This window comes from Monodelphis domestica, chromosome 1, assembly GCF_027887165.1.
Source record: "Monodelphis domestica isolate mMonDom1 chromosome 1, mMonDom1.pri, whole genome shotgun sequence".
In the NCBI taxonomy this organism is placed as follows: Eukaryota; Metazoa; Chordata; class Mammalia; order Didelphimorphia; family Didelphidae; genus Monodelphis; species Monodelphis domestica.
In genome coordinates this window covers 524,445,604-524,457,977 of record NC_077227.1, presented here as the reverse complement: position 1 = coordinate 524,457,977, position 12,374 = coordinate 524,445,604, and the positions used below count along the sequence as shown (strand labels likewise).

Sequence of the window (12,374 nt, the reverse complement as noted above, 5' to 3'; positions counted from 1 at the left end):
AACCTATTGGCTCCCCTTCCAAACTTTTATTAAATTTGACCTTATCTATGAAACCTTCCTAGTTCCCATCCCACTTGGCTTTACTCACTCTGAGAACTAAAAGCCAAAATGTAATCACAGATTCAGATACAGATTTTTTAAATCAACTTGCCCAAGAAAGTTTTCACATATCAACAACTTAGAACCAACTCATGATACAAATTAAATATGTCCAAGTCACCTGACACAATGCACTTCTCCCTAGAATCCACAACACCTTCCTCCTTGAAAACCACGTACCCAGGGGAGTAGCTGGATTGCTCAGTGGTCTGAGAGCCAAGCCAGGAAGTCTTGGGTTCAAAAGTGGCCTAAGACACTTCCCAGCTGTGTGACCCTGGACAAGTCACTTAACCGCCATTGCCTAGCCCTTATGGCTCTTCTGCCTTGGAACCAATTCTTAGTATTGATTCTAAGATGGAAGGTAAGGGTTTAAAAAACAACAACAATTTATCCACAAAGAGAAAGCATGACTCTAGAGCCACATAGTTGCCAGGGCCAAATCAGGAATCATTTTGGTTCTCAGCATGGGCCTAAATATTTCACAGGAATGTGAAACTCCAAACAAAAACCCCAAAGCATAGCTGGAATAATACTGCCCATCCTGCCATTTAACTATTTTGTCAGTCTGTATTCCCGGCTTGGTCCTTTACTACTACACATACTGTCCCTCTAGAGGCTTACATTTTATTCAGAAAAAGAGAATATACGCAACTCAAAAATTAATTTAGGAAACTTAGATGGTTTCAAATTCTCTCACAGAGCAACTCCCACTCTCTCTTTGACTATTGTACTTTGATTAGGGGTACAGGGGAAGGAGGAGGGAAGTCCCATGCAAAGGTGAGGAGGAAGGCTGCTGCTCTGCAGCTGCAGGCTATTAACCAAAGCTGAGGCCAGGTATTTCACTCGTGGCAAATGAGCTGTGGGGTGTGAAGAATGTTGAGCCCTGAGAAGTGGCTGGTAGAGAGACAGTAAAAATCGAGGAGGCCCTCCTTAGGGTAATATATCCTACTTTAATTTTTTTCAGTGTTCCTAAACCTCAATATATGTGCTGGATAAATTAATTCATTCCCCTTGAAATACTGACACCTCTCCCTCTTGCCAAAAGAATGATTTTTCCCAAGGGAAGCATTCACATGCAATATGTTTCCTCCATCTCCCTGTCACAGTTCCCTCCTGGTTTATGCCATCTCCTTTCCAAATGACTCTCTTCTCTCTACTTATGCATTCATTTTCAATTAGTGGCCTTCAAAGAGTACATCTTTCATGGAACAGTGCTTTTTCCCTATTAGGAATATTACCCCCAAAATGTGCCTTTTCTGTTGGCTGACTGCACTAAGGTAATGGCATCCTAAAAGCCTATGTGGAGCTTCTGCCAAGTCTCAGGTGTGGGTGGCAGGAAATCTTCAGGGCATGTAAAAGATCTATCATTCCTGATTGTAGGCTGCTACTTACCAAAAAGCAAATACAAAAGTATCCCTTTTTTTGTCTGAAAAAAAAAAAGGCTATTCAGCTAAAACTCTATTCATTAAGATAAAAAACTAAATATAATATGGAAAAAATTAATAAACAACTGCCTACAATGTCTCTGGAGATCATCTGCAGAAAATTTATCAAGTTTTTAAGCCTTAGAAGTACTGCCTACACACCAAACTGAACTGTTTTTGCAATAAATTTTTTGCAACTTGCCCCATGACTCTAATTTTTGTTTTTAATTCACTTTTAGGGAGATGAGTAAAGACTGGTGATGGATTTCAGTATAAAATTAAGTACATTAAAATCTTAAGGAGAGTCTTCAGACACAGAGGATGCACTAAATGACATCTGACTCTAAGAATATCTCATTCAAAACTTGGCCAGATCTGTGATTTCACTCATGTGATTACTCCCTCCATTAACAAAAAGTGCAATGCCACTCATTTTGTAAGTTTGCCACGAAGTTTGAACTCAGAGAAGAAAAAAAGACAATGGACCCCATTGCTTTTCAGAGGTGAGTTTCTATGGACTGGAACAGCATGTACTGTCAGACTCCAGTGATGCACTGGATAGTTTTACTGCACTCCTTGTTTCACCCTTTTTCCTTCTTGGTGACAAGATTCAATGAGTAGGGTAAGAAGGCATCTTAAAAATGAAGGTGATGTAAAAACATACGGTATCAATAAATATTTAATTTTTTTTTAAGCTGAGTAAAAATCAGTGTGGTAGCAAACCTTTTGGTAATGAACTTCTTTGTGGTTAACTAGGCTGGTCTTCTGATGACAACCACAAGATCCACTGCCAGATTTTCTAACTTAGAATCACAACATCATCCATTTAGGGCTGTGAAAGAGATTTCAGATGTCATCTCCTCACTGAATAGATAAAAAGCTAAAGCCCAGAGAGATATTGTAACTTGCAAAAGGTAACCGAGGTAGTAAATGATAGAATCAGAATTTGAACCCAGGACACCTGACTCTAGATGCAAAATGTTTTCTATTTTACCATCCTGATTGACAGGAATTTCTAGAGTTCATACTCCACTGACATATATTAATTCGAAGACCACGCTCTTACATCCACACCACAAAAAAATTGGAACACTAATAAAAGCTGCTGCTTATTAATTTCTTCAAAGCTATATGCTCTTCTTGGAGAAATGACTCCCCTGCACTCCTTTGTTCTATTATGATGAGAAATAGCAGTATGAAACCACTCCAGGCTTCCTGATCTTGCTTTAGGGCCAAAGAGGCAAGTAAAAGGTATGAGAATGGATTTGGCTGAGATTGTATTCTCAAAAGGAGGAAGGATAGACTCAACATTTTCTTGGGGGGGGGTGGGGGGGGGAGTCTTCTTGGCAACTAACTCTAGTTTCTCAAAAAACAAAAATTTGACTATTCTTATAAATTGCCACCAAAAGGTAGATGACCATAGGTAGTTTATGATGGGATTATCCAATGTAGAATTACAAGAATTGACTGAAATTCTTGGGAAGAAGCTAGGTCCATAAGGTACCAAAGTCCTTTACTTGAGAAGTTTGAAGACTTTGGGCACAGATGAGGCCCCTATGTCAGTTTTGCTTAACTGCTTTTCCTTGTTACAAGGAGAAATTCACTGAGTGCATGGGAGGGGAGAGGGGAAGGAGAATATCTTAAAATGAATGATTTAAATGTAACAATAGAACTTTTTTAAGGAGTTTAGTTTTAATCAATAATGGCTTTAGGGTTAGTTTTATTTATGTGTTTTAATCCAATTGAGTGCAAAGGACCAGATGGATGCTTACAGATCTCTGAGATGGAAGAAAGTCCTTCTGAAGATTTGCCCTGCCCTCCAATAAAGAGGTCGTAACTTTAGGGAAGCAGGGGGAAGCCTGTCTCCCCTTTTAACAGACAGAAATAGAATCTGCTGGCCAGATGGAAAGGTTTCTTTTGTAAAAATGACTGGCCCACAGAGTCAATGCCAAAGGAAGCAAATAACTGTTGGTATTGTCTGATCTCCTTAAGCCTTTCTAGGAGAAAACAAAGCTGTCCTCACAGCTAGAACACAGAGCTAGATCTCTGTCAAGGGATGATTTCTTGATTGATGTAGGCTTAAACATATGACTTGAACATGCAGTTGGGAAAGAAGGGTAAAGAGAAATTGCTATTTCCCTGGACTAATCTAATAACAGAAAGTGTGACTATGAGTCTACAGTTTATTGTCCATTTTGGCCATAATGACCTCTACTGGAGGAAGAGTCTGAAAGAGAAAGAGCCAGAAAGATCAGGATCACATTAGTGATTGGAAGGTGAGGAGGTTCAATAATCCCTGTAAAAAAAATGAGAAATTTTGGAGTTTGTAATGGAAAGTTTCCTGCCATGGGCCTGTATTTTAAAAAACCAAGTCAAATCTTAACATCAGATGTTACAAGATATTGTGTACCTAAGCACATTACTTTCTTTGGTTGTAATCGGGTTAACACCTTCTAACACACCAGATTGAAAATTGTTTCTATTTATAAGGAAAGAACTTTCTGACCACTTCTAAGGCCCTAGACTGTCAGGGAGAGGGTAGAGATTAAGAGTAAATTGTCAATCTGAATGGTGGGAACTTGAAACACAGAACAGAGAATCAGAGCTTATTAGAGCTACAAAGTAATTTAGGGGTCACCCAGTCTTTCCCCCTTTGTTTATAGTAGAGCAATTTGAGGCCCTATATATGTGATTTATAGTCAAATTTATAATTATAGTCACATTTATAATCAAAAAGTGGGAGAACCAGAATTTGAATCCCTATCTTTTGACTCCAGGTCCAATGTTCTTTCCATTCCATTATCCTAGTTGCTTGTGCTGAAATGTTCCCTTAGTCTGAAAGCACAATAAAACAGAGGAAAGGCCACTAGTTCTAGAGTTCTAGAACCTAGATTCAATTTGTGGCTCTGCCACTCACTCCCTGTATGATATTAGGCACTTATTTCCTTGAGGCTCACTCCTCTGTGAAATGAGAGTTTTAATAGATGGCCTCTGAGGTTCTTTCCAGCTCTAAAGGAATTATATACATATATATACACATACATGTATATTTATATAAACACCAGAATTTTGCCTGGACCTCACGAATTAGATGGAAAGGGAAGCAGACCTCTTAGGAACCTAAGACTGTTTCTAACCACCCCTATAACTTTAGGTTGTTCATTTAACATCTCAGAGTCTCAAAGTCTTTTCCCTCATTACTTTAAAAAATAATTTTTTTAAACCCTTACCCTCCATCTTAGAATCAATAGTTGGTATTGGTTCTAAAGCAGAAGAGTGGCTAGGCAATGGGGGATAAGTGACTTGCCCAGGGTCACACAGCTAGGAAGTGTCTGGGGCCAGATTTGAACCCATGACCTCCCCTCTCTGGGCCTGACTCTCAATCCACTGAGCTTCCCCCCCTCCTTTATTACTGCAATATCTACCTACTTGTCCTCTCTGTCTCTAATTTCACCCCTCTCCAATCTATCTTCTATCCAGCTGTCAAACTGATATTTTTACAGGACACCTCACTATGTCACCACCCTGGGTGAGAAACTTTAGAGTGACACATGAACTCTAGGATAAAGTAGAAACAGCTATTACTGGCATTTGAAGCCCTTCACCCTCTGGATCCAGTCTACTTTTTCACACTTATCAAACTTTAGATCCAGACAAATCAATCTACTTGATGGTTACTCACTCAAACATCCCATCTCCAGGCACTGTACTTATGTACGAGCCATTCCCCATGCCCAGAATGCACTCACTCTTCACCTCTGCTTCTCCAAATCCCCAGGTCCCTACAAAGCTAAGCTCAAGTGCTGCCTTCTACATGAATCCCCACCTGATACCTCCAGGTGTTAGTGCCATCTTCCCTGCCCCCCAAATTACTTTATATTACTTTGTATATATTTTGTCTTGACTTATATACATATGTGTTGTTTTCCCTCAGTGCAATATAAGTTCCTTGAGGGCAAGGATTGTTTCCAAAAAAAACCAAAGTCTTTGTATCCCCATCAAGCATTGTGCCCTGCACACTGCAAACAATAATAATTTATTGAACGAATGAAACGCCTTTCCTTGAACTGTGATTGCTAAGGTCCACTCCTCCACCAAATCCTTTGAGGAAAAGTATTGTAGAAAACCATTTTCTTAGAAGAGTATTTAAGGCAAAAATAGCGTAGTTTGTAAGTGGCTTAGAAGTAAAGGGTTCCATTTCTGGCAACTGTTGTTTCCATGAGATACTGTCTGTTGTATGGTTCATGGACCACGAAGTAAGTCTATAGGTAGATGGTACAAGAAGTCTGCCATCCTGCTATCCAACTCTGATGAGTAAAATCTCTAATTGATGCCCCCATGTCAAATATGTATGTCATGAGGAGGAGATATTCAGGCAACCTCTTGCTTGTTGAAATTGACAGAAAAGAGGAAAAACTAGAGGTCCCATACTGATATCCCTAGCATAAATATAGAAGCAGGATAAACAATCTTCCCAGCAAGTCACTTGATTAGGGACACTCTGATGAAGCTAAAAGTCTTGGAAAGACTCCAAGCAGTGAAAGAATAACTCTCTCTTCTAACAGCTGCCAGACACAATCCTTTCATCTTTGGAACGAGGCAGGCTCTTTCTGAACTGAATTCTTGCTGTATGAGCAACAACCAAAAGGTGAAAAGTGCAAGGCACCCAGGTCCCTTCACCTCACCCCACATAGTCACTCCCAATCACAGCTCTTTTTGTGTGGTAGGTCCTAGCACTAATCTTTGTCCTGGTAAGTGAAATGCCTACTCAAAGCATACTTCATTTAGGTGCCTTACAAAAAAAGTCTGCTCTGGCCTGGTTTTTGAAGAACAAACTGCCAACACAAATATTCAAGGTCCAAAACATATCATAATAGTTAGAAATGTTGTTTTGGGCAGGTTTCTCATTAGATCAGCTAACAAATTACTTTCTGCTTTGGTATTATAGTATTTCTTACCTTTAGGCCCATTTCTCCAATTTGAAGGAAATACAATTAGCTTAAAACTTACAAGTTTTAAAACCTATTAAGCAGCTGACCACCATGAGAAAGAAAAATCTTCCAATGCTTTCAACACTCATAGCCTTGGATACTTAAATCTGAATGCTCACCCTTCCCCCATTTTTATTCATTAAGGAAATATGAAATTTGTAGGGAGGGAATCTCACAATCTCCAATTTGTTGTCTTCTCTGTTAGTATGACTAGAGTCAGAGCTAGAGAGGTAATGTTTACCCTCACTGTCATTAAATTTCTGGTAAGCCAAAGTGGATAGGAATGAAGATGGTATCTCCTAAATCACATGGAGAAACAATTAGTTAAACCAAGAAATAAATAAATAAACAAATAAACAAATAAATAAACAAAGGAATGAATAAATAGATAAATAGATAAACAAACAAACAAACAAATAAACAAACAAACAAACAAATAAATGATCATGAATAAATAAATAAATGAATGAATGAATGAATAAATAAATAAATAAATAAATGAATAAATGAGCAAATAAACAAATAAATAAATAAATGAATGTAAAAAAAGAAAGACCCAAACAAAAATCTTTGCAATAACCTACCAAAAGAATTCTTTATGGTGCCTTTTAAGAATTGGCTACCTTTGTCTAGGAAGCATACCAGTTGTAGCAAAAATCTTTTCTTAAGTCAGAAGAAACATGAAATACTTGCCCTGCCAAGCCAAATTTTCTCTACAAAATGAAAGGAAAATAGAGTTTTGTGAGTCAAATGAGTTCAAGGGAATATTGTTGGTAAATGAAAACCAGTTCTGACACCTATTTTGTCACTTTGTATTGAAACACATGATGGCCCCCTTCTGTTGTCTGTGCCTGACTAAAAGAGATTGGGAGAAACTCAAAAGTCCATGGATAGTCACACAAAAGCTTCTAGATCCTGAAATTGTGATTCTCTAAATCTTCCACTTAAAAGAATATGCCATCAAATTGGAACTAAAATTCCACAAAACCCCAAAGTAAATCAAAATATGGCAGCAACTAATGGCTGGGATTTGCCCCAAATATAAAGGGGTGCTATTTTAGGAGTAAAATAAAATATTTGCTAACCTCCTAGGAGAGGCAACACTGCACAGTGGATAGAGAGCTGTCTTTGAAACCAACAATTAGATCCCATTTCTTGATACAATACTGATTTTGTGACTTTGGACAAGTCACTTAACCTCATTCTGTTCCAGGCAATTCATTCAAACTACAAATTGCACCTTGAGGCTCCCTGTTTCAATGAAATCATAGGCCAAGTTCCCATTTTTTCCTTAGGAAAAAGTTTAGGCTACATTTAAGGTGCTCCATAAATGCAATATAACAAAAATGAGTAAGATAAGTATTTGTATCTGATAAATTGAGAAAGAAATGTATAGGTCCAAATAATCTATGATAGTTGCTATAATTCACAAAAGATGCATAATAATAATCATCATAGCAAACCTCATACTCTCAACTGACTATTCTTGACTCATATTTCACTGAAGAAAAATGAGATCATTCATAGACATCTACCTTTTCTCCTCTATTCCTCATCTCACACCTTCATCACAGATGACTTCTGCTACTGTCTCCATCTTCACTCTATCTCACAGAATGAGATGACTTTTATCCTTGCCAAGGCAAATTCCTCTCCATACATAAGTGATCAAATTCTATCCCATCTTCTCCAAAAGATTGTCCCTCTATCATCCCTACCCTCTCCATCTTTCCTTATGTATGGACTATTTCCCTACTGTCTACAAACATGCCCATGTTTCCCCTGTCCTTAAAAATTCTCCCATGATCCATCCACCCCTCTAGCTATTGTCTTATATATCTTCCCACCCCTTTGTGAAATTCCCTCAAAATTTTCTACAATAGTGCCTCCACTTCCTATAGGAATGTAGGTAAGGGATAGAGTAAATTTCATGGATTAGCTTTAAGAGGAAAAGAAAATTTGAATACAAGCCCTGGGAGAAGATTCTGACAAGGAGAAAAGGACTGCCAGAGTTTTACTGGTATTAACTGTCATTGACTCTCTCTTCTGCTTTTGACTGAGCTGGAAGAAGGGTTTGCTCTGGCAAATTTTCCCTTGGCAGTCCTAATCTCATTAAGAGATTAGCAATTCCTTGGTTTGAGAATCTGCCTTGGAGTAGACTGTTTTCCTGGAGGTACAGAGACCACCTGCCTGTGACCCATCTGCCAGAAATACACTAGGCCAAGGTAATCCCAAGGACTTGTCACCTGGGACTTTGGGTTATCTAGTGAAGCCAACCCCAGGCTTTACATAAGGGCTCAAAAACACTTTTGATTCCTTTCCTCCTCCTCTTTTTGTTAATCCATAGTAAGTAGGTTAGGTTATCATCAGAGAGCTTTTGGGGTCTTAGATATGAGCAGGAAGACATAAGAAGGATTTGAGAAGATCAGAAGAGCAAAACCCATGGCTGGGGTGGGGGGGAGAAGAGGGCACATAGAAAATTAACTCCAGTGGCTCCCTATTTTCTCCAGGATCTAATATAAAATTCTCTGTTTGGGATTGAAAATCCTTCATAATCTGGCCCATTCCTATCCCTTCAGTCTTCTTATACCTCACCCCTATCAATACACCCAAATATATTCATTCTCTCTTTCTTTAATGCAATGACCGGGGCCTCCTTACCATTACTTTCATAAGACACTTCAACTCCCAATTGCAGGTAGTATTCACTAGTTATCCCCCATTCCTGGAATGTCTGCTTCATGTCCACTTCAATATTTTCCAGCCTTCAAGTCCTAACTAAAGTCTTACCTTCTACGGGAAGTCTTTCCTAAGCTCTCTTAATTCTAGTGTTTTCATTCTATGGACTATTTCCTATCTGTCTGCTGCATATAGCTTGTTTGTACATAATTGTTCCACATGCTATCTCCCCCTCTAGACTGTGAACTCCTCTAGGGCAGAGATCATCTTTTGTCTTTCTTTGTATCCCCAGTCTTAGCACAGTGGTAGACACATAACAGGCACTTAATAACTGTTTAATGATTAACTCCCCCAAAAAACCCTGTACATTTGTAAAACACATGCTTTTTAGACACATTAATATAATTTACTTTTTATGAAAATTTTTCAATTATACATTTAGAAGATGATTTTCAATATTTTAAAAATCAAGTGGGATGGGGAGGGAGAGAAATGAAAGGAAGGATACCAGGATATACAGTAAAACGCTTCCCTAAGTAGAAAGAGAATAGGGAAAATTAAATCTATTCAATTCAAAAAACATTTATAAAGCCCTAACATGGCCAAAGAAGTGTACAAAAATAAATATCCAAAATTTGTTGCTTTAATGTCAAATGACTGCATAATGGGAGGAGTGAAACTATCCTATGCTTCTAACTCAATGATTCCAGGTATTTTTTGAAGTTCATATTTTTATATTATTTACCTAAAATGCTAACTGAGACTTTTACATAGTTAATCTTTGGCGAACCAAGATGGTGAGTGTACTTAGGCAGAAAAGGATGTGTGGTATAGTGAAAAGAAATCTGGTGGAAAATTAGATCTAGATTCAATAAGTGCCAATGGACAAGTCATTTAACCTCTCTAAGACTCAATTTCTTCATCATTAAAATGAGAAGGGTCCCTTTTCTTAATCTAAAATTACATGATTCTCTAGTACTTCAGAGCAAATTTTTAAATCTAGACTGTCTTCTCTATGATACATCACTCGCCTTAATCAACTACCCCCCAAAAAAACAAAAAACTGGCATATCCAGGTAATACTAATGAATTTTGCTATTAAAGAAATATGTAATAACTTAAGAAGATATAAACATATGCCCATTTCAAAAACAAATTATTTTTCATTATTCACTATTTTAGTTTATTTGTGCTACTATTTTCTTGCTTTAGAATAGTCAAAAAGAGCTGGTTATAAAGTAGACCTAAATGGCTGAATAAGTGGACTTCTTCCAACCTCTCTCCTAAGAGTCTTGCCTTATACTTCACTGAAAAAAAAAAAAAAGAGAGACTGTTCACAGATAGCTCCCTGTCCTACCCTGTTCATCTCAAATCTCCCAGTGGCTTCTACCACTATCTCTACCTTCACTCTCATCTTACAGGATGATATGGTTTTTCTCCTTGCCAAGGAAAACTCCTCTATATATACACAAGGCTCCTAATTCTACCCCATCTTCTATAGAAGATTGCCTCTTCTATCAGCCCCTTCTATCAACCCCACTCCCACTAACCTTTCATTTCTCCCTTCTTTACTGCCTGTAAATATTCCTAGGTCTCCTTTATCCTTAAAAAAACAAACAAACAAAAACAAAAAACAAAAAAAAAAACAAAAAAAACTCCTGCTAGACCCATCCACCCTTGCTATAGTCCTTGGTAACCACTCCTTTAGAAGACCTTCCAAAATAGGTGCTTCCACTCCCTTTCAACTAACTACTTCTTCAGGCTTCATCATTCAATTGAAAGTTCTCAGTCCAAAGTTACTAAAGACCTCTCAATTGCCAAATCTCATGATTTTTCTTAATTCTTATCCTTCTTAAACTCTGCAGCCTTTACCACTATCATTCATCCTCTTCTCCTTAACATTCTCTTTGTTTCAGGCTTTCCTAGGCAATGTTCTTCATCCTATTTGTCTGATTGTTTCTTTGTCTTCTTTGCTGGCTTTTATCTACCTCCTGTCAGTTAACCAAAGAAGTAGGACAGGGCCTGGTCCTGATCCCTCTTCTCTTTTCTATCTTATTTCACTTAGCACTTAGCACGTAGTAAATGGTAGTTGACTCTCTATTATACTTTGCTTTCTATATCTACAATAACATTTTATCCACTTCAATTTTAATTCACAATGACATTTGATTTCAATACTTAGTTGGATAGTTATCATTTGACACCCACTGATATTTTTTTAAGTTATGTTCATTTAGGAGGAAAAAAGCCCAACACTAGCAACAAATAAAAATATTGCAACATTTTCTTTATTACACAATATAAGGGTGGAATCCAATATGCATTACATATCTGACAATTCTTCCTCCCCTAGAGGGACTATCACACCCTTTGGACCTTCCTGAATAGAGCTCTCCAGCTGTTCTCCTTCTTAGTTACCTCCCTTCTGTCCCACAGCTGACTACACAACAGGGAACCCAGAGACAGGGAAAAGGAATTTTCTAATTTTTTGCATCTTGCATTTGAAGTTTCTGTTTGTTGATCTACATAAAACTGATGGAAGAACAGTTAGAAAGGAAAATAAAATAAAATGTGACAGATTCTAATAGTTTACTGTTCTTCCTGAAACTTCTGAGATTTCTCTCTGTCTCTCTCTCACACACACAAATACGAATGGAATGAAACAGGCATAACATACAGAAAAAAAAAGTCTGGAAGAAGATATTAAATGAAGCACTGATAAAAGCGATGAACAGTTGTGAAGGGCATGAAGAAGAAGACTAGAAATAATAACTTATTCAGAAGATGCACAATAAAAGAAGCATCATACCCATGTGTAATTTTTGGTTACATACCTTCCCATGATGTCCAGCTCGCTCATGACAAATGACCACATCTTCCCACATTTCTAGTTTCTCAAAGATCTGAAGGGCCGAACTAGTACATCCCAATTCAAAAAGCAAATTTGCGAGCTGGCGCTAGAAAAAGCAAGTTATAAGTCAGCATTTCTTAATAAAATAAGGACAACATATACATGGAATGCCATACAAGGAACCCAGAGGCGGAGGAAGAAGCAGCTAAGGCACTTCCTGTGTCTGTGCACACCTGGACAAGCACAGATAAAAGCTTTAAATTGAACTAAGATTTGGGACCCCTATCTATCATTCTCCCTCAGTCTCTGCCTCTCTCACATACATACACA

At 37.9% G+C, this 12,374-nt stretch overlaps 1 protein-coding gene across 1 annotated transcript in view; it reads right to left on the bottom strand.

Annotated features, from left to right (window-relative positions):
- The window catches only part of TTC27 (tetratricopeptide repeat domain 27), a 227,793-nt gene that overhangs the window by 88,358 nt on the left and 127,061 nt on the right, over nt 1–12,374 (bottom strand). The window contains exon 12 of the mRNA XM_007476051.2: nt 12,028–12,150. Coding sequence (XP_007476113.2) covers nt 12,028–12,150 — 123 coding nt within the window. The remainder of the gene's footprint in view (nt 1–12,027; nt 12,151–12,374) is intronic.